This window comes from Mandrillus leucophaeus, unplaced genomic scaffold (assembly GCF_000951045.1).
Source record: "Mandrillus leucophaeus isolate KB7577 unplaced genomic scaffold, Mleu.le_1.0 Scaffold413, whole genome shotgun sequence".
In the NCBI taxonomy this organism is placed as follows: Eukaryota; Metazoa; Chordata; class Mammalia; order Primates; family Cercopithecidae; genus Mandrillus; species Mandrillus leucophaeus.
Window position 1 is genome coordinate 478437 of NW_012104399.1, and position 23466 is coordinate 501902.

The 23466-nt window shown below is 40.0% G+C and overlaps 1 protein-coding gene across 1 annotated transcript in view; it reads left to right on the forward strand.

Moving 5' to 3' along the window:
* HIAT1 (hippocampus abundant transcript 1) overlaps window positions 1–23466 on the forward strand; it is a 55878-nt gene that overhangs the window by 13683 nt on the left and 18729 nt on the right. Inside the window, exons 2-5 of the mRNA XM_011992522.1 lie at window positions 5695–5790; window positions 14619–14681; window positions 15791–15918; window positions 17738–17852. Coding sequence (XP_011847912.1) covers window positions 5695–5790; window positions 14619–14681; window positions 15791–15918; window positions 17738–17852 — 402 coding nt within the window. The remainder of the gene's footprint in view (window positions 1–5694; window positions 5791–14618; window positions 14682–15790; window positions 15919–17737; window positions 17853–23466) is intronic.

Genomic DNA, 23466 nt, shown 5'->3' on the forward strand with positions numbered 1-23466 from the left:
TGGGAGGCGGAGGTTGCAGTGAGCCAAGATCACACCACTGCACTCCAGCCTGGGCAGCAGAGTGAGACTCCATCTCAAAAAAAAAAAAAAAAAAAAGTAGAAATAATAAAGTAGAAATAATAGAAACTGAGATGAAGGTGAGCAATTAAGGATGTTCTACAGGTCATTTAATGTAGCAGGGTTATAAAAATATTCTATGCCAGGCCAGGCTTCTTTAGGGCAGAAAGATCTGAATTCCTTCCAAAACAGAAAAGGCTGGCTTCAGGGAATCCCACACACTTTACGCTGGTTTGTCCCAACCAGTAAGCCTATCTGAAGAAAGAAGCAGGTGAGGAGGCGTGTGGCAGAAGTCTGTGACTCGGTGGACAAAAGGCAACACAGACTCTGGCATGACCTTGTGTTCTGGTATCCTGTTTGGCCAGAATACTCACAAAGGCCTCCAGTTCTCAGGCAGGGGAAGGGTGAATTAAATGTGGTTAGTTATCAGGGATTTTTTTTTTTTTTTTGAGTCTCACTCTGTTGCCAGGCTGGAGTGCAGTGGTGTGATCTTGACTCACTGCAACCTCCGCCTCCCGGGTTCAAGCTATTCTCCTGTCTCAGCCTCCTGAGTAGCTGGGACTGTAGGCGTGCACCACCATGCCTGGCTAATTTTTTGTATTTTTAGTAGAGACGGGGTTTCACCATGTTAGCCAGGATGGTGTCGATCTCCTGACCTTGTGATCCACCCGCCTCGGCCTCCCAAAGTGCTGGGATTACAGGCGTGAGCCACTGCGCCCGGCCTATCAGGGGTTTTTATGGGGGTTCCAAGGAGTGGTCTGTGTAGGTTTAGTATCACCCTAGTTAATGGTTGAGGCACTGACTGTGTAAGCCCTGCTAAGCACAGTGAGTAAGTGTGGCTGGAAGTGCTGGAGGCCTGGGTGGGATGCAGGCTGATCCAGGGTTGGCAGTCACTATGTGCATCCAACCTTTAGGTGAGAGAGGGCTGCTAAACTCTGAGAAGGAATTCATGGTAAAGAACGGCTGATGTGCCAATGGTACGGCTGGCACAAGCCTAAGCAGATACCAGCCGTTCTCCTGCAAGCTGATAAAAAATATTTTTATTACATAATACTTGACATATACAAGAGAGCAATCATATGTATTAGATATGATAACAGAATGAAAACCTGAGCCTCACCATATCCCTGAAGGACCAGACCGTGACTAGGCCATTGTGTCTATCTGTAGGTCCTCCTCAGCCCATTCCCCGTCTCCCTCCAGATGTGACCACATCCTGAATTTTACATATTTATTCCATTACTTAAAAATACTGGTTTTTGGCTGGGCATGGTGGCTCATGCCTGTGATCCCAGCACTTTGGGAGGCCGAGGCGGGAGGATCACCTGAGGTCAGGAGTTTGAGACCAGCCTGGCCAACATGGTGAAACCCTGTCTCTACTAAAAATACAAAAATTAGCTGGGCGTGGTGGCAGGCACCTGTAATCCCAGTTACTTGGGAGGCTGAGGCAGGAGAATTGCTTGACCCCGCGAGGTGGAGGTTGCAGTGAGCTGAGATTGCACTACTGTACTCCAGCCTGGGTGACAGAGTGAGACTCTGGTGGAATATTTAGGGTTCTTCTAAGAAAAAAAAAAGAAAGAAAGAAAGAAAGAAAAAAAATATATATATATATATTTGTTCAGACTGATGTCCTAGAATGTATTCCCAGTGTTTTCTTCTAGTCATTTTGTGGTTTCAGGTCTTAGATTTAAGCCTTTAATCCATTTTGATTTGATTGTTTTATATCACAAGAGATAGGGGTATAATTTTATTCTTCTGTATATGGATATCCACTTTTCCCAGCACCATTTAAGAGACTGTCCTTTTCCCAATGTATATTTTGGTGCTGTTGTCAAAAATGAGTTGACTGTAAATACATGGATTTATTTCTGGGTTCTCTGTTGTGCTCTATTGTCTATGTATCTGTTTTTATACCAGTACTGTGCTGTTTTGGTTACTGTCACTTCATAGTATAATTTGAAGTGAAGTAATGTGATGCCTCCAGCCTTGTTTTTTTTTTTTTTTTTGGAGACAGTCTAGCTCTGCTGGCTAAGCTGGAGTGCAGTGGTGCAATCTTGGCTCACTGCAACCCCCACCTTCCTGGTTCAAGCGATTCTCCTGCCTCAGTCTGCCGAGTAACTGGGATTACACCACCATGCCTGGCTGATTTTTGTATTTTTAGTAGAGACGGGGTTTCACTCTGATGACCAGACTGGTCTCGAACTCCTGACCTCAGGTGATCCGCCCTCCTTGGCCTCCCACAGTGTTGGGATTATAGGCGTGAGCCACTGTGCCCGGCTTCCAGCCTTGTTCTTTTTGCTCAGGATTGTTTTGGCTGTTCTGACTCTTGTGGTTGCATATAAGTTTTAGGATTTAAAAGAAAAAATTCTGTGAGGAATGTCATTTGTAGTTTGATAGTAACTGCATCGAATCTGTAGATTGCTTTTGGTAGTATTAAAATTTTGACAGTATTGATTCTTCCAATTTATGAACGTGAAATATCTTCCCATTTGTGTGTGTGTCCTCTTCAATTCCTGTCGTCAATGTTCTGTAGTCTACGTTATAGACATCTTTCACTTCTTTAAGTTTATTCTTAGGTATTTCATTTGTAGCTATTGTAAGTGGGATTACTTTCTTGGTTTCTTTTTCAGATATTTGCTGTTGGCATATAGAGATGGTACTGATATTTGTGTCCTGCAACTTTAATGAATTTGCTTCCACTCTGATAGTTTTTGGTGGAATATTTAGGGTTCTCTCTATATAAAGTCATGTCATCTGCAAAGAGGGACAAGTTTGATTTCCTCTTTTCTAATTTGGATGCCTTTTATTTCTTACTCTTGCCTAATTGCTCTAGTTGGTTCTTTCCAGTCAAGAGTGATGAAAGTGGGCATCTTTGTCTTGTTCCAGATCTTTGAGGAAAGGCTTTCAGGTTTTCCTTGTTCAGCATGATAGCTCTATGTCTGTCATATATGGCTTTTATCGTATTGATGTATGTTCCTTCTATACCATTTTTGAGAGTTTTTATCATGAGTCAATGTTGAATTTTAATAAATGCTTTTTCACCATCAATTGAAATGATCATTTTTTTTGGCTTCATTCTTTTGAAATGATGTTATCACCTTGATAGATTTATGTATATTGGACTATCCTTGCATACCTGGAAGAATCCCACTTGAACATAATAATTTTTTTTTGTTTTTAATTTTTTTGAGACAGAGTTTCGCTCTTGTTACCCAGGCTGGAGTGCAATGGTGCAATCTTGGCTCACTGCAACTTCCACCTCCTGTGTTTAAGTGATTCTCCCACCTCAGCCTCCTGAGTAGCTGGGATTACAGACATGCGCCACCACGCGTGGCTAATTTTCTATTTTTAGTGGAGACGGGGTTTCTCCACGTTGGTCAGGCTGGTCTCGAACTCCTGACCTCAGGCGATCTGCCCGCCTCAGCCTCCCAAAGTGCTGGGATTACAGGCGTGAGCTAGCGCGCCCGGCCGATGAATGACCTTTTTTTAAATCTCCTTCCTGAAGGAGGTTTGCTAGTATTTGTTGAGGATTTTTGCTTCAATGTTCATCAGAGATATTGTCCCATAGTTTATTTTGTTGTTCTCTATGCTAGTTTTAGGTAATTTTTCTCTTAAATAAACAAAGCATTTTCCTCCTAAAGTGCAAGAATGCTTATTGGAAAGAAAAGATATGGAAAATTCAGAATAGCATAGTAAACAATGTTATATCACTTAAAATCATTACCCAGTATAAATTTTATTTACATTGAGGTCAGTTTGTATTGTTTTTCAGAGTTGAAATTATCCTACCTATACAATTTTATATCCTACTTTGATTTTTAAAAAATTAGCATGCTTTAAGCCCTGAGAAGTTATACCAAGCTTTCTGATACTGTCTGGGTATATGTGGTGATGAACATGGCAAACAAAACAGGTTTAAAGCTTATCAAATCTGTGGCCAATTTTTTTTTTCCCCCCAGAGTCTCACTGTGTCACCCAGGCTGGGGTGCAGTGGTGCAGTGTCAACTCACTGCAACCTCTGCCTCCCAGGTTCAACCAGTTCTCCTGCGTCAGCCTTTCTGAGTAGCTGGGATTATAGGCACACGCAACCACGCCCAGCTAATTTTTGTATTTTTAGTAAAGACAGGGTTTTGCCATGTTAGCCAGGCTGGTCTCGAACTCTTGACCTCAAGTAATCTGCCCCCCTCGGCCCCAAAGTGCTGGGATTACAGGCGTGAGCCACCATGCCTGGCCTCCTGTGGCCATTTTTTGACCTTGTATTACTGTGCTTGTTCCATTTGATACCTCCTCCTTCCTAAAACTGCTCCATTGTCATCCGTGACACTGTATTCTCTTCATTCTCCTGATGTTTTTCTCACTGTTCCTTTTATCTTCCTCTTTTCTTTATCAAAGAAGAAAAAACTTCATTCTTTTCCTCTGCCTGCTACTTAAAATGTTGGCACTTCTTGGGATTCTGTCTCAGCTCACTGCTGTTTTCACATTTGACACTCCTGATAATCTCATCCACTCTGGTGGTTTCAGATATCACATTTGCTGCTAATTGTTTTAATCAGTGCTCAGAGACAATACAAATGTTTCAAGTAAAGAGGGCAGTTTTATAGATAGGACCTGAAGTAAAGCTGAGCCTCGTGGGGGAAAGTGCTGGGAAGCCACCAGCTTTAACTGCTAGACAACCAAGGTAAACACTTGGAAGTTGTTCTTGATTCTCTCTTCTGCTATTTATCAAGCTCCTCCTAATTTCAAATCCTGAATCCTTAATCCGTTCCCTTCCCTCCAGCATTCGTACTGTGCCACTGTTTTATGCCCTCATCTCTTGTTTGAGCTGATTCCAGTAGCTTCCTTTTAGATGCACTTTGCTCCTCCATTTTATCCTTTAGGAAATCACCGGAGTCATTAATACTGAAGTGATTCTTAAGACATCTCTGGCAGCAGTATAAACTTAATTTTGTGTTTTCTTTCTCATGTATATCAAATCCCAAATCTCTTAAACATACTTTCCCTGGGGATTGTTCTGCTTTTGAGCCATGTTGATAACGTGTTTATATTTTTGCCACTTGCTTCATTTATGGTTTTTTTTTTTTTTTGTTACATCTTTGCCAGAATAATCTTAAAACTTACATCTGATTATGTCAGTCTTAATATCTTTTAGTGGCCCCCCATAGCCTTCAGAATTAAATATAGACTCCTTAGCATGGAAGCTGGTCTTTGAGTACCTGTAGCTCATCTTTCAGTACACCCAACAAGCAGCCCATGCACTGGTTGTACTGAACTCAGTACATGAGACCCATAATGCCTCAAGCCTTGGAACCTTTGTACAGGCTGAGCCGTCTTTCCCACCCTATACCTCCGCCTGTCTAACTCTGTTGTGTCCTTTCAGACTTCCTCCTGGAAGTCTGATATTCCCATCTCCCAAGCTCCCTTGGACTCTCTATGTTCCAGCTGAATACTGTGCTTATGCTAATGAATTTCGTTGTTGCCTTGTCCCTCTGACTTTGAAGCCAGAGGCAGTGAGTACAGATGTTTGACACAGTGCCCAGTACATATATGTTCTTAATATTTGTTGACTATTGCATCGTTGTTATTGTTAATAATTATAGAATGTGTTGTTAACTTTTTAAAAAATCTTGTTTTTTATAGCCTCAAGGAATAGGTTCTCCTAGTGTTTATCATGCGGTTATCGTCATCTTTTTGGAGTTTTTTGCTTGGGGACTATTGACAGCACCCACCTTGGTGGTAAGTAATCTTTTAAATTATTTAACACTGACTCCAAAATCTCTTTTGTTTCAGTTTTGAAGGAAAATGTGGCCCTTTTTCCTCTGCATGGTTAATTCTCCCACCGGTATTGTTCAGTATTCACCAGTATTTTACTGGTTGTCTTTTCCAACCGTTAACTCTCCCTTACCTTTTTTTTTGGTGGGGGAGGGGGGCAGTGGTGTGGAGGTGTGTGAATTTGGACTTGTCACTGGGCACGTTCAAGCAGAGGCCCTGTGGCTACTCTGAGTAAAATGGAAGAGATTCTTAAACTGACAGGTTTAGAAAAGATGATGTCTGTGACCTGCATGACTCGGCATAATTACTTTGAGGTTCATTTATGCAGCTGTATTTTACAAAAACAAGTTTCTGTTCATGTGGGCTAAGTACCTAGAAGGGCTATTCTTTAATAGATCTAAGCTGATTTTACCCAAATTCTCCCAGGTTTGAAACCTTAGAAAAGACCTCCCTGCCAGACCAAACAACTCAGAAGATAGCCAGTTTTCTTATATTGGTGTAGATAAGGGGAATGGAATGAGGGAAGGACTATCTATGGTAAATATCTATACCATCTTGAAAGGAGTAATTAGGATATGCTCTATATATAGTTTACCAAATCTTAGAGGAATAGAGTTTTAAAGTAATATACTATGTTTTCATGAGATTGTTCATATCATACAAAAAACATTTTTATAAAAAAGGTTACTTAATAGAAAAGTTATGTAAGTAGATTGACCTAGTCAAAGAATATTTACAGTGCCTATTTCTTGATACATTTATTGACAGCTGCGTAATCGTTACTATCTACACATAAAATATTGATGTTTAACAGTTGCTCATGCCTGTAATCCCAGCATTTTGGGAGGCTGGGCAGGGGCGGATCGCTCAAACTCAGCAGTTGAGACCAGCCTGGGCAACATGATGAAACCCTGTCTCTACAAAAAATGCTAAAATTAGTTGTGTGCGGTGGCATAGGTTTGTAGTTCTAGCTACTTGGGAGGCTAAGGTGGGAGAATCACTTGAGCCCAGGAGGCGGAGGTTGTAGTGACCCAATATCACGCCACTGCACTCCATCCTGGGCGACGGGAGTGAAACCTTGTCTCAAAAAAAAAAAAAAAAAAAGTCGGCCACAGTGGCTCACGCCTGTAATCCCAGTACTTTGGGAAGTTGAGGCGGGCGGATCACAAGATCAAGAGATCGAGACCATCCTGGCCAACATGGTGAAACCCCAACATGGTGAAACCCCGTCTCTACTAAAAATACACAATTTAGCTGTGCATGGTGGTGCGCGCCAGTTGTAAACCCAGGTACTTGGGAGGCTGAGGTAGGAGAATCTCTTGAACCCGGGAAGCGGAGGTTGCAGTGAGCAGAGATCGTGCCACTGCCCTCCAGCCTGGAGACAGAGTGAGACTCTGTCTCAAAAAAAAAAAAAAAAAGTCATTTTGATTATATAGAGCATATTTATGAGTATTGCTATAAAAAAATCAAAGGGTGTTTTGGTTTTTTTTTTTTTTTAGTTTACTAATTTCAGATAGAAATCTTTAAAAAATTAATTTACACATTTCCTGGCTTCGTAATCCAAGTACAGTGATTTGGAACTTCCTCAGATGATGCAAGTTGGTTATGATATTCATAAGTTCATTGAATTGTAATAGCCTGTTTGTTGTTAAGGGTTACTGAAGTGCTGTAATAACTTTGTGGACTCATGACTTTACATTAGCTTTCCTAGTGTGCCAGCATGCTTTTTATAAGTTGTCAATTTAACATATAAATCTGTCTGGTAGATCATCACTCCTACCATTTAAAGTACTTGAGCTTTGTAATAGTAAACAGTCCATGTGTATTTATATTATGATGGATCCAGGCACAGTCCTTTAATGTATTCAAAGTGGCCTATGTTAGGCACGGCCCTAACGTATTCCACTTTGAATACATTATCATTTTTAACCCTCACAACCACCTTATCAGTGAGATATTAGTCTCATAATACAGATGAGGAAGCCGGGGCTTAGAAAAGTTAAGCAATGTGATTGCTACTCTGACAGTAAGCTGCAGTGTTGGTATTTGCACCTAGGCTTCCTTGACTCCTCCAGTGGTCAGTCTTTTGGGGAATGCAGGTAGTAACTGGTTTGTACCGATGTTTTAGCTGGTTGAGGTTATGAGGCAGCCCAACCATTAGCTAAGTAGGGTGATCAAAATGTGGATGAGCTGTTAGCAAGCTGTGAAAAAAAGCATTTTGTGATGTTTCCATAATTTGTTATCAGTATTTCAAGTGTATATAGCTATTTTTAAAATTTGCTTCTCGTTTACATTTTTTTAGGTATGTCATCTTCTGTGTAATTTTGGTACATTTTTTTCTTAGTTGGACAAAGGGAGGCTATCTTTTTTAAAAACAAGGAAGGGGTCCCCTTAATTAGAAAGGCTTGTTTATTCATTTTTCATAGACTAATGTTGTGCTTAATATATTCCTTTTTTTTTTTCTTGAGACGGAGTCTCGCTTTGTCACCAGGCTGGAGTGCAGAGGCACAATCTTGGCTTACTACAACCCCCGCCTCCCAGGTTCAAGCAATTCTCCTGCCTCAGCCTCCCTAGTAGCTGGGACTACAGGCACGTGCCGCCATGCCCAGCTAATTTTTGTACTTTTAGTAGAGATGGGGTTTCACCATGTTGACCAGAATGGTCTCGATCTCTTAACCTCATGATCTGCCCGCCTTGGCCTCCTGAAGTGCTGGCATTACAGGTGTGAGCCACTGTGCCTGGCCAATGTATTCTTATTTTCTTTAATTTTTCTGTGTTTTCTTATTTTATTGTATTTATTTATTTTGAGACAGAGTCTCACTCTGTTGCCCAGGCTGGAGTGCAGTGGTGCAACCTTGGCTCACTGCAACCTCCACCTCTCAGGTTCAAGCAATTCTCCTACCTTAGCCTCCTAAGTAGCTGGGACTATAGGCACGTGCCACCATGCCAGGCTAATTTTTGTATTTTTAGTAGAGACGGGGTTTCACCACGTTGGCCAGGCTCGTCTTGAACTCCTGACCTCAGGTGATCCCCCTGCCTCGGCCTCCCAAAGTGCTGGGATTATAGGCGTGAGCCACCATGTCCAGCCTGGTATATCTACTTTTTAGAAGTTACCCTGTTACATATTTAGTATATGTCACTAATTAAGAACAATGTATTAATTCAGTATGGGCTTTTTAAAAAGGTTTTACTCATTTCAAGGCCTTTTGCTTACAAATTTTGTTTTTTGTTGTTGTTGGCTTTGTTGGCAGCCTTTCTTTTGGGCTCCAGTATTCCTCCCACTCTTCCCCAGCATTGTGTATGAGAGGTGTGTAAAGAGGTGGGTTTCAGGGTAAAAGAAGGCTCTCCTCTTAGAAGTCTGTTAATCTTTAAACATTTCATTTTTGTTTTATGTGTTTTGAAACTGATTATAAATGGTTCATGCCACAAGAGTCAAAGTTTTTAACATTCATTTTAAAAGGAAATGAGGATGAAGACATAATTTATATTTTAAGTCAGTATCTTTCATTTCCCCGTCCCTCCCTCAAAAGTTATAGTTTGTTTCAGCATTTCAGATTTCAAAGATATTCTTTAAAGTATTTTTTAAAATCAGATAACCAGTTTTAGACATATTAATTTTGAATGTCTGGCTTGGGATTTATGATAGCCTTAATTTCTTAATTTTTAAAACTAATGTGACATTTTAAGACAAAAAAAAAAAAAACTGTATGTTGCAATTATCTTTCACTTTTAAGCTCTTATAGAACAGTCAAAAAACAAAAGCTGTGTTTTATGGAAGACCTGCCGAGGGGAAGATGGTGAGCCTCTACCAACAAGGGGATTTAGCTAAAAAGAATTTTGTACTGACAAGTATTTTTAAAGATTGAAGTCTAACACTTTTGAGAGGATATGAATATATGGTTTGTCGTAGTAGATGTTCTGTCAGAATCAGTGTTCATTGCTTGATTATGTAACATATTAGCTAAGTAATGAGAATGACAGTAGGTGTAAGGATCTGTAATGCCAAGGAGCGGATTTACCGTTTTTGTTTCTTTTTTTTTTCATTGAGACGGAGTCTTAATCTGTCATCCAGATTGGAGTGCAATGGCATGATCTCAGCTCACTGCAACCTCCGCCTCCAAGGTTCAAGAGATTCTCCTGCCTCAGCCTCCCCAGTAGCTGGAATTACAGGTGCGCGTCACCACACCCAGCTAATTTTTTTTTTTATTATTTTTTTTTAGACAGAGTCTCACTCTGTCGCCTAGGCTGGAATGCAGTGTCGCTGTCTCGGCTCACTGCAACCTTCGCTTCCCAGGTTCAAGCAGTTCTCTGGCTCAGCCTCCCAGGTAGGTGGGATTACAGGCACCTGCCACTATGCCCGGCTAATTTTTTTATTTTTGGTAGAGATAGGGTTTCACCATCTTGGTCAGGCTGGTCTTGCACTCCTTACCTTGTGATCCACCCACCTCGGCCCCCCCAAAGTGCTGGGATTACAGGCGTGAGCCACCACCCCATCCAATTTTTTGTTTTTTAGTAGAGACGGGATTTCACCTTGTTGGCCAGGGTGGTCTCAAACTCCTGACCTCAAATGATCCTCCCGCCTCCCAAAGTGCTGGGATTACGGGCGTGAGCCACTGTGCCTGGCTGGCTTTACCCTTTTGACAGCCCTATGGCTCTGGAAATAATAGGCCAGTGTGTTTGATGATTCAAGCTGTTAGATGCACAGTCCATGTTACGGAACACTCAAAATCCACTAGCATCTCTTCTACCTAGATGGTTTCGCGTCCTTGGCTACAGAAACAGCCCCAAAGCGTTTAACATTTTAAGGATTATTTACTTTCAACATTTTTAAAGTTAAAAAAAAGTTAAGATCTATAAAATTTATTGGAAAAATGTTACATTTTCTCTGTTCACCTCTAAAGACCAGTGCTAAAGAATCCTGACATCAAAAATCTTTACAACATTTGAATTACTTGTTATATTTGTCTGTTAAAATTTTATTAGAAATTGTATGGCCCCAAAGGAGAAATTGCTTTGGAGAAGAAAGGTAGCAGAGGAACAGTTTGGAAGGGTTGGGGATTGACTAGATAAAGAAAGGGAAGAAACATTCAAAATTGAAGGGATGTCATATATAAAATATGAATATTGGAAAGTATAGAATATTTCAGAAACAGTGAGGAGAACAGATTGATTGGAATGGAATATAGCTTGGCAAAGTGAATCATTAGCGATAAGATCTAGCATAGTATAAAACTTCTTATAGACGTTTATAATGTTCTTCATTCTTTCTAACACCAAACCTGTTCTTCATACCTAGAAAGATTTGGCTTGCAGTAGGCCCTTTGTGATTATTGAAAGAAAAGCATAATACATTTGAGTCCCATAAAAAGTTTGAGATATTAGTTTAAGGAGTTTAAATCTTATCCTTTAGCGCAAGGACTGGCAAAATATGGCTAGAGGACTAAATCTTTTTTGCACTCTTTTTTTTTTGTAGTTGCTTCTGGTAGCTTTCTGTCTCTCTCTCTCTGTGTGTGTGTGTGTGTGTGTGTGTGTGTGTGTGTGTTTATATTCCTTTTCACAAGTATGTTAAATTGAACTTTTTCCTAATTGTCACTTAGCTACTTAGTTAATGCGTGCAGTGGAACTCTAAAAAGAACTAGGAGTTTCTCAAAGACCTCCCAATAATTCTTTTCAATTAGAGAGGGCATGCCATTTTTCCTTTTTTATTTTTAAAATGTTTTATTTTTGTGGGTACATAGTAGGGTATTATATTTATGAGGTACATGAGATATTTTGATGCAGGCATACAGATGTAATAATTACACCAGGGTAAATGGGGTATCCGTCATTTCAAGCATTTATTGTTTCTTTGTGTTGTAAACAGTCCAATTTTAGGTTTTGTTTTGTTTTGTTTTGTTTTTTGTTTTTCTGAGACGGAGCCTTGCTCTGTCACCAGGCTGAAGTGCAATGGTGCAATCTTGGCTCACTGCAACCTCCGCCTCCTGGGTTCAAGTGATTCTTTTGTCTCAGCCTCCCAAGTAGCTGGGATTACAGGCATGAGCCACCACACCCAGCTGATTTTTGTATTTTTAGTAGAGATGGGATTTCACCATGTTGGTCAGGATGGTCTCGATCTCTTGACCTTGTGATCCGCCCGCCTCGGCCTCTCAAGGTGCCGGGATTACAGGTGTGAACCACCACGCCTGGCCCAATTTTAGTTATTTTAAAATGTAGAGTAAATGATGGCTATAGTCAACCTGTTAGCCTATTAAGTACTAGGTCTTATTCTATTTTTTTGTGCCCACTAACCATCCCCTCCTTCCCCCATTACCCTTCCCAGCCTCTCATTCTGCTGTATCGCCATCAGTTCAATTGTTGTAATTTTTAGCTCTCACAAATAAGTGAGAACATGTGAAGTTTCTCTTTCTGTGCCTGGCTTATTTCTCTTAACATAATGACCTCCAGTTCCATCCATATTGTTGCAAATGACAGGATCTCATTCTTTTTCTGTGTGTATAAGTACCACATTTTCTTTATCCTTCCATTCATCTGTTAATGGACACTTAGATTGCTTCCAAACCTTAGCTATTAAGAATAGTGCTGCATACAGAAATTAGCCAGGCGTGGTAGTGCACGCTGTAATCCCAGTTACTCAGGAGGCTGAGGCAGGAGAATCACTTGGACCTGGGAGGCGGAGGTTGCAGTGAGCCAAGATAACGCCATCTCACTCCAGCCTGGGCGACAAGAGCGTAACTCCGTCTCAAACAAATAAAGGAATAGTGCTGCAGTAAACATAGGAGTACAGATATCTCTTCGACATACTGATTTCCTTTTTTTGAGGTTGGGCGGGGGGATATATACCTAGCAGTGAGATTGCTGGATCATATGGTAGCTCTATTTTTAGGTTTTTTGAGGAACCTTCCAACTGTTTTCCGTAGTGATTGTACTAATTTACATTCCCACCAACAGTGTACGAGTGTTCCCTTTTCTCCACATCCTTGCCTATCTTTTGGGTAAAAGCCATTTTTAACTGGGGTGAGATGATACTTCACTGTAGTTTTGATTTTCATTTCTCTGATGATCAGTGATGGTTGAGCATTTTTTCGTATACCTATTGGTCACTTGTATGTCTTCTTTTGAGAAATGTCTATTCAGTTCTTTTGCCCATTTTAAAAAATCAGATTATTAGATTCTTAGATTCTTTTCTGATAGAATTATTTGAGCCCCTTATATATTTTTGTTATTAATCCCTTGTCAGATGGATAGTTTGCAGATATTTTCTCCTATACTGTGGGTTGTCTCTTCACTTTCTTGTTTGCTTTGCTGTGCAGCTTTAAACTTGATGTGATCCCATTTGTCCATTTTCACTTTGGCTGCCTGTGATCGTGGAGTATTATCAAGAAATCTTTGCCCAGTCCAGGGTCCTGGAGATCACATACTATTTTTATAAATAAAATTTTATTGGAACACAGTCAAACCCATTCATTTACATACAGTCTAAGACTTTTTTCATTTCTTCCCTAAGACAGGGTATCGCTCTGTTGCTGAGGATGGAGTGCAGTGGCATGATCTTGGCTCACTGCAACCTTAGCCCTCCGGGTTTAAGTGATTCTTCTGCCTCAGCCTCCCGAGTAGCTGGGATTGCAGGCACCCGCCATCATGCCTGGCTAATTTTTGTATTTTTAGTAGAGATGAGGTTTCGCCATGTTGGCCAGGCTGGTCTGGAACTCCCACCTCAGGTGATCCATCTGCCTCTTCCTCCCAAAGTGTTGGGATTACAGGCGTGAGCCACCACACCTGGCCTCTAATTTTATTTTTACTTACAGTGAGCACATTTTTGTTAAATTTCTTGCTATTGGCAGAAGAAGAATCACTGAAGAAAGGGGAGCAACTCTGATCCCTCTAAAGGTTCTTCTTGCAACATGTCAGAAAGTATATTTAGCATAATGTTTCTTCTTAAAGGGAAGACCTTCCCTACCTTTCTTGTTACCCACATTCCCATTCTCTATTGTTTTTACTGAGAGATAGCATTGGATAATGGAAGCATTAGTTTCTAAGTCAAACAGGAACTCAGTTGCCTCATCTGTAAAGTGATAATATTATCTAATTCACAATGTTGGGATTAAATAAGAGTACATATAGGCTGTAAAAATGTTAGCTGCTGTTTATTTTTCCAATTGCCTGGAATTGCCTTTTCATTCGACGCATTCCAATGGTTCTCTTGCTGCCCACTGCAAAAAAAAGATACCACATGATTTGAGAACAAGCCTTGGAAAGGATAGAATAACTTGTTATACATTTTCATAGGTTGGGATTTTTTTCTTATTTTATAGAATCTTTCTTCATCTACTTTGTGGCAATTAAAAATTCCTTATTAATTTTCCCAATCTCCTATCCTAGATAATATATCCATCTGAAAGAGAAATATAAGTCAATTATTTTGAGGAAGCATCATAGCATAGTGAGTAAAAGCATAGGCTTTCAAGTCTGATCTCCTAGGTTCAGTTTCAGCTTTGCCATTTACTTGCTGAATGTAGTCTTAGACAAGATGTTTAACCTCTGCATATCAGTTTTCTGATAGGGTTGTTATGAGGGATTAAATGAGATAATATATGTAAAGTGCCCAATTTAGTGCCCTGTGACATAGTAAGTACCGTATAAATAGATGATTATTAATGGTCATATGCATGTCATGCAAATCTGAATATGTAAAATAGATTGTAGTATGAAAGGATGTTCAAAAAGGTAAATATGGAAATTTTATTAAGACTGAAATATAGCATGTTATTTTTATTTTGGTTTTTTTTCTTTAGGTATTACATGAAACCTTCCCTAAACATACATTTCTGATGAATGGCTTAATTCAAGGAGTAAAGGTAGGATCAGTCATACATATATACACACACACACAGATGAACATACATAAATACTTATGTATCTATAACTATGCCAATATATGTTTGTTTATTGATTAACAACTTAATTTTTATAATTAGATGGAGTATATTGTGAGAGATATCTTAATACTTTCTAGACTTGAGTTTTAAATTCGATCTAACTACAGTATCGCCAATTGTGTAAAATAATAAACCACATCATAACAGATTCCCTGTTTTTATGTTGACATTTTAATTCCAGAGATCTCAATGATTTTGTAAGACTACAGATTGAAGAGGAAAAAAACTATACTCAAAACCACCCATCAATACAAAACTGTATCAGTAGGGTAAAGAGTTAGTTATTATATGAATTCTTTGCTCTTTTTCTTTTTCTTTCTTTTTTTTTTTTGGAGGCAGAGTCTCACACTGTCACCCAGGCTGGAGTGCAAGTGGCATGATCTCAGCTCACTGCAACCTCTCTACCTCCCAGGTTCAAGCGATTCTTCTGCCTCAGCCTCCTAAGTAGCTGGGACCACAGGCGTGTGCCACCACACCCAGCTAATTTTTTGTATTTTTAGTAGAGACAGGGTTTTGCCATGTTGGCCAGGCTGGTCTCGAACTCCTGACCTAAGTGATCTGCCCTTGACCTCACAAAGTGTTGAGATTATTGGTGCAAGCCACCATGCCCCGCTCAGATTCTTTACTCTTGATTCAGTTTGACAAACAAATTTTCTAAACAGATAATTAGTCTGTTGATACACACACACACACACACACACACACACGCACGTACATACATACATATGTATATATACATACATACACAGGAAATTAGCATATGGAATTGCTATTGTGGATTTATTGTGATTGAGAATTTATTAGAGCAGTTCGTATTTAATACCCACCTGGAGCCCTACAGATGATTTTAAACTGTCTTGGGAAATTTTAAAATTATGTGTAGATAAGCAATTCATTATTTATTTAAAAGTTTGTGATATATTTACTTTAGAAGCAAAGTTGTTGAAAATTTTTCTATAGGAGTAAAATTATTTTTGGTTCATGTTTGTAGATGTGTGGTTTTCATTTTTTTCATTTAATTCTTTTAGGGTTTGTTGTCATTCCTTAGTGCCCCGCTTATTGGTGCTCTTTCTGATGTTTGGGGCCGAAAATCCTTCTTGCTGCTAACAGTATTTTTCACATGTGCCCCAATTCCTTTAATGAAGATCAGCCCATGGTACGTGCACATTTGGATTATAGCAACTAAATATCACTTTCAGTTATTGTTTTCTTAATGTTCCTTTATTTCTTTCACTCGGGCGATCTTGGTTATGAGGTTTTAATTTTATTTTTCTAATACATTTATTCTTTCACACAGATAAGAAGGCTTCTAAAAATATAGTAGGTAATAGTTCATAAAGATTTTAGAAATAGATGACACTGTTGGAGGCATCTAGACTTTTGGCTAACTTAATTTTGGATTCTAGAACCCAGATTTCAAAAATATTTTGGGGACTGGATAGGATTGCGAACTTTTTTTCTTGTATAGAATGTTAAAAAACAGGCACAAAGTTTGTCACTGTCTATATTAGTTAGGAATAGATTTTGCTACATATCAAAACCCAAAATAATAGTTGCTTAAAAATCAAGTTTATTTCTCTTTTCATGTGAAAAAACACCTGCAGTTGAGCAGTCTGGAGCTGGTGTGGCAGTTCCAGTGGAGCAGACTTTTTCTGTCTTGCTGTTCTTCCATCCTTATCTCTCACCTCATTCAACAAAGTGGCTTCTTGAGCTCCAGCCATCAAGTCATAATACTGAGAGCAAGGTGGAAGGAGTTGCTAAGAAGAGCACATCGCCTTCTTTTAAGGAAACTTTACAGAATTCCCATCCCATCTCTGCTTGCATTTCTTTGGTCAGATTTCAGGGATATGCTGCTCCTAGTTACAAGAGGCTGGACTCAAGGCCACCTTGATTAAAATCAGTTTTTTTTTTTCATTCAGGAGGCAAGGGAAGGAAAGCCAACAAAAAGGGAACAATTGTTCTAAAGTCAGAGCCCAATTTGGTTGTAGATTTATTCTGACTAATGTTCTTTTTACTCCACTTAGTATTAATGTTAGTTAGTTCTACATCATGGATGGGCTTTATTTCCATGGTGTTATCTACAACGGCCCACAGGTTTATGTGGGGCAGGATCTTCTTCTCGTAGATGAGGTACAACTCTAATAGACCAAGCCTTTGATGAAGGCCGCACATGCACATGAAATCTTACCAAAGATTGAACATAGAATGAACAAAGAATTTGCTGTGTTAAGTGGTGTGTTAGAAAAATTTTAGTAATCATAGTCTTGGTGAAATGATATTTTGAAAGTTCATTATGATCATATATGATTTTCAGAAACTAAACATCAGTATTACAATAGAAACTTCCTATTCCCAGCTAGATATTTTGGAATTATTTATAGCAAAATATAATTTGCTTTTTAAATATTTTGTTCACTCTTTATAGTAACTGTCTATTCTCAGTTTTATTAACACTGGACACTGCCATGTAGGTTTTTTCTTTGTGAAACTGAGTTATTTATTTTGCCAGCATTTGAAAAGCTAAAGATAACTTATGGAAAACATTTAGTTACTATATAGAGGCTCAAGATAAATATGAAGAAACTTGTTCCTCAGTCTTGTTTACTGGATTTTGTTTTTTGTCTAGTGATGAAAAACAGTAATGGATGGATTATAATATACTTTAGTTTGCTGCTGTTTTTGGCAATAAAAACAAAACCACTTAACAATTCAATAGTTGGTCAAAAGATTTGCCTGAATACATGATCTAATTTTAAGTATTCCTGTAGAGTAACTGAGTTGCTATTGAAGAGCTCCTTGTAGCCCTATGTTTTCATAATATCTGTGGCTTATGTTTATGGAAGAGTTAATCCATGAACTATCCTAGTAAGCTGTTGACTGACATGAGCTGCTTTTACTCTTAATTAACTTATAAAAATGAAAGATTAAAATAATGGTAATTGCTCTAACCATTTCTTGTTATCTTTCATTCCTAGGTGGTACTTTGCTGTTATCTCTGTTTCCGGGGTTTTTGCAGTGACTTTTTCTGTGGTATTTGCATACGTAGCAGATATAACTCAAGAGCATGAAAGAAGTATGGCTTATGGACTGGTATGTGTGTTTATTCTGTACCTTTTGTACCTGCTGAGAAATGCCTTGTTTTTAAGGTAGATATAAGGAGTGCAAACCTTTGCATTATAAGATATTTGCATAAAATATATTTTGTAATAAAATCGTTCATTAGACTACATTTAAAATTTTTTTGTACTGTGAGGCTATGTAAGTTTTGATAGTTTTCATTCAGGAGATATGAGTCACATATCAGAATTGAAATTATAGTATATTTTACCTTGTAGAGTTCTTTTTAACAGCATCCTAAAAATAACAATTATTTAGTATGTCAAGAGTTTAAAAAAGTCACTACTCACTTAATGTCTAATCTAGAATACAACAGGCTAACATCTGGCTCAGGGATCTGCAAACCTTTTTTTGTGGCTTTGTGGGCCACATATAGTCTCTGTCTCATTCTTTTGTTTTTGCATGTGTATTTATGTTGATCAACTCTGTAAGAACGTAAGAACCACTTAGCCAGATTTTAGCCATAGTGGTAGTTTGCCAACTCCTTAACACTCTTTTGGCAAACTAAATTATGGCAGTATAATCTGTCATCTATCAAATCTAGGAATTAAAGGAAAAAAGCCTACTAATAGAATGACTACTATAGGCACAATAATAGATCACTACTGAATAGCCTGAAATAGGACAGTGATGCATTTCAGTAAATGTGAGACAAATACCTTTTGATAAATAAGGACCGAATATTGTGTTGGGCTGAATTAGTTTTAAAAGGGACTGATTTCTGATTCAAAGGACATTATAATGAAGAATCGTAAGATTTATGGGACGGAAACACCTATAGAGAGAAACTTAGAAAAAGAACTAATGATTTCTGGCCTGTTTGGTGACTCACACCTGTAATCTCAGCACTTTGGGAGGCCAAGGCAGGCAGATCACTTGAGATCAGGAGTTCGAGACCAGCCTGGCCAACATGGTGAAACCTTGTCTCTATTTAAAAAAAAAAAAAAAAAAAGTAAAAAGAAAAAGAACTAATAATTTCAGTTGTAAATTTGGAACATTAAATGATATGAGACTGGATAGCCAGGATTTTTAAAAAATCGTCTACACTATGATTTACATACCATAAAATTTATCCTTTTTGTGAGTATAGTTCAGTGAATTTTAGTAAAGTTATACAGTTGTGCAAACAACACCGTAACCCAATTTGGGGTTTGTTTTTTGACTGAAATAATTTATTTTCCCATAGCCAAAGTTTTGAAATTAACAATTTTCAATCTGGAGGTTCTGTGTATTAAGACATGTTCTGGAAAAAAAAAAAAAAGGAAACTTAAATCTTCTAGAAATAATATGGATGCAGAAAAAACATGGGGAAGTGGCCGAACACAGTGGCATATGCCTGTAATGCCACCGGTTTGGGAGACCAAGGCAGGAGGATTGCTTGAGGCCAGGAGTTTGAGGCTGCAGCTCTGATCATGCCACTACACTCCAGTCTGGGGTACAGAGCGAGACCTTGTCTCTTAAAAAAAAAAAGTTGGAGGGCCGAGTGCAGTGGCTCGTAATAGCACTTTGGGAGACTGAGGCAGGAGGATTGTTTGAGCCCAGGAGTTTGAGACTAGCCTGGGCAACAGAGTGAGACCCCATCTATACAGAAACTTTAAAAATTAGCCAGGTGTGGTGGTATGTGCCTGTAGTCCCAGCTACTTGGGCGGCTTAGGTGAGAGGATCACTTGAGCCTGAGAGGTTGAGGCTGCAGTGAGCTGTGATCGCACCACTGCACTCCAGCATGAGCCACAGAGTGAGACCTGTCTGAAAAAAAGGGGGTTGGGGGGTATAGGGTGACCCTTTGGTCTTTTTTCTGAGCAGAAAGGAATGGCTACCAAGTGGGGAGAATTGAGAAGGGAAATGACATGAAACAACTGTACTCTGACTTTTGCTCACTGTATCGCAAATGTGATCTCCGTAAGTGCCCTCAAATGTTTTCAGTGACCCTCATGGTGAGAACCATTATCCCTTTCCCCACACTTGTGCCAGAGCCCTGCTGAGATCTGGGTCCCTCTGAAACCACATCAGGACTGCAATAACAAAATGACCATGACATGTGAATATATATATCTATATGTATGTGTGTGTGTGTGTATTTTTTTTGTTGTTTTGTTTTTTGTTGAGATGGAGTCTCACTGTGTCACCCAGGCTGGAGTGCAGTGGTGCGATCTTGGCTCACTGCAACCTCCACCTCCTAGGTTCAAATGATTCTCCTGCCTCAGCCTCCCAAGTAGCTGGGACTACAGGCACCCACCACCATGCCATTAGTAGAGGCAGGGTTTCGCCGTATTGGCCAGGCTTGTCTTGAACTCCTGACCTTGTGATCTGCCTGCCTCAGCCTACCAAAGTGTTGGGATTACAGACGTGAGCCACGGTGCCTGGCCCATGTGTGAATATATTACATACTGTTTAAAAAACCACCACAACCCAGTTATAGAACAGTTCCCTCAGCCCTGTTTGCCATCTCTCCCCATGCTCCACCTATGACCCCAAGCAACCAACAATTTAGTTTCTGTCACCATGGTTTTGCCTTTTCTGGAAACTTCATATAAATTAAATAATACAAAACATCTTTTGTGTCTAGCTTCTTTCATGTAGCATAATCTTTTGAGATTTATTCATGTCGATGCTGTAGATCAATAGGTTCTGTTTTTCTCTTTTATTTTTTTGAGACAGGGTCCTGCTGTATCACCCAGGCTGGAGTGCAATGGCATGATCACGGCTCACGGAAGCCTTGGCTTCCTGGGCTCAAGCTCTCCTCCTGCCTCAGCCTCCAAAGCAGCTGAGACCACAGGCGTGATCCACCATGCCCAGCTAATTTTTTTCTTCTTGAGACAGGGTCTCACTCTCTTGCCCACGGTGGAGTGCAGTGGTGCCGTTACAGCTCACTGCAGCCTCTCTCTCCCTCTGCCTTCCTGCCTCAAGTGATCCTTCCACCTCAGCCTCCCGAGTAGCTGGGACGACTAATTTTCGTATGTTTTGTAGTGATGGAGTTTCACCATGTTGCCCAGGATGGTCTCAAACTCCTAAACTCAAGTGATCCACCCGTCTCAGCCTCCCAAAGTGCTGGAATTACAGGCGTGAGCCATTGCACCTGGGCAGTAGTTTTTTTAAATTGCTGTGTAGTATATTCTTATCCATTCACAAGTTGATGGACATTTGATTAATAGCTAGATGTTTGAAATTACTATAATTTTATGTATTTGTTCAAATAATTGACCTTTGAAAATTGAATTGCTTGCCTTAAGCAATAGAGTTGCAAGTAAGCATTCTTGTGAAGTTTAAGTTCTCCATCCAAAAGTCAAAAATGGCATAGAAACAGAATAAAATTCCAACATTAATCTCCAATTATGTTTTAAAAGAATATGATCCTTTTTCCTTTCCTTCTCTTCCCTTTCTCTTTCCTTTGTCCTTCCCTTCCCCCTCCCCTCCCCTCCCCTTTCCACTTTTCACTTTCACTTTCCCCTTTCCTTTTCACTTTCACGTTTCTCCTTTCCCTTCCCTTTTCCCTTTCCTTTCCCCTCCCCTTTTCACTTTCCCTTCCCTTCCCTTTTCCCTTTCCTTTCCCTTCCCTTTTCCCTTTCCTTTCCCTTCCCTTTTCCCTTTCCTTTCCCTTCCCTTTTCCATTTCCTTTCCCTTCCCCTTTTGCCTTTCCCCTCCCCTTTTCGCTTTCCTTTCCTTTCCCCTTCCCTTCTTTTTTCTTTTTCGTTCCTTTTCTTTTCCCTTCCCCTTTCCCCTTTTCCTTACCTTTTTCCTTTTTTAACCCTTTCCTTCCCCTTTTCTCTTCCCTTTTCCCCTTTTCCTTTCTCCTCCTCTCCGCTCCTCTTCTCTCCGCTCCTCTTCTTTCCCTTTTCCCTTTGCTTTCCTTTCCTCTTTCCTTTCGAGACAGGGTGTTACTATGTTGCCCAGACTGGACTCACTCTTGGGATCAAGTGATCTCCCACCTCAGCCTCCTGAGTAGCTGGGAATATAGGCAGGTGCCACTTCACCTAAGAGTGCTATTTTTAGGAATTGTTACCTGCTGTCACATCTGCTAATTTGTAGGCTGTTGTCCAGTAGGCTAGAAATGTCTGAGGTTAACAGGTTTGCTCTGCTTGTGTCCTTTTCAGCTTTAATCTTCATCTTCGCCAGGCTTAAAAAATAGACTTCCTCAGAGTTTTAGAGATGTTCTTAATTTATCTATGATTTCATTCTTCCTAATCCTGCCAACTAAAAAGATTACCAAGTTCAGTTTTGTTCCAGGGCTTAACATATTATTGATGAGAAGAGGAACCTCAAAGTCTTTAAGCTTTATTTCAGCTAGCCCTTCAGTATGTATCAAGATAAAAGTTCATTTAATTTTAATATTGGGAAAGTCACAATGAAATTGGATTTCCTTAGTGCAGTGGGTTTTAGACTCCTTTCACAGAGAGCCCTTACGGGTTTATGGAGATGCCCTAAAGCAAGCTTGTCCAACCCGTTGCCCACAGCCTGCACACATGGCCCAACAGAAATTCATAAACTTGCTTAAAACATTATGCGATTTTTTTTTTCTTTAAGCTCATCAGCTATCGTTAGTGTTAGTGTATTTTATGTGTGGCCCAGGGAAGCCGAAAGATTGGACACCCCTCCCCTAAGGACTAGCAGGACTGGCAGTCAAGGAGGGGCGTTTGTGCAGTGCCCAGGCCCTCAACCCTTCTTCAACTAAAAAGAGTTAAACAATTTAAATAGAGGTGGGGTCTTGCTCTGTTGCCCAGGCTGGTCACAGACTTCTGGCTTCAAGCAGTCCTCCCACCTTGGCCTCCCCAAGTGCTGAGATTACAGGCATGAGCCACCACACCCAGTCTTCTTAAACAATCTGTTTTACTTATGAATTTGCCAATAGGATTTATTGGAACAGAGGGCTTCAAGGCTTAGAAGTTTGAAGACAGTGTCCTGAGAGGCTATCATTTATTTTTGAGATGGGGGTCTCACTCTGTCACCATGGCTAGAGTGCAGTGGTGCTGTCATGGCTCACTGCAACCTCCGCCTTTCTGGCTCAAAGGAATTCTGCCACCTCAGCCTCTGAAGCAGCTGGGTGCACACCACCATGCCTAGCTAATTTTTCTTTTTTTTTTTTTGTACAGACAGGATTTCTCCATGTTACCCAGGCTGTTTTTAGGCAAGAATCTAATTCTTTACTTTTCCTGTCAAAGGAGAGAGTATAAGAAAAGTGGGGCCAGGCTTGGTGTCTCATACCTATACACCTAGCACTTTCAGAGGCTGAGGTGGGAGGATCGCTTGAGCTCAGGAGTTCAAGACTAGCCTGGGCAACATAGACTTCCATCTCTATAAAAAATACACAGAATTAGCTGGGCATAGTGGTGTGTGCCTGTAGCCCCATCAGGAGATCTTCGGGCAGGAAGATCTCTTGGGCCTGAGAGATCAAGACTACTGTGAGCCATGATGGCACCACTGCACTCCAGCCTGGCGACAGAGCAAGACCCAGCTCCACCCTCTTGCCCCCACAAAAAAAAAAAAAGATAAATGACACAGGTAGGAAGAGGAAAGGGAGGGTGTGCAACAGAAGCTCTGACATAAATCAAGATTATGAAAGGAGTTATGTGGTGTTGAAGAAAAAAGGTAG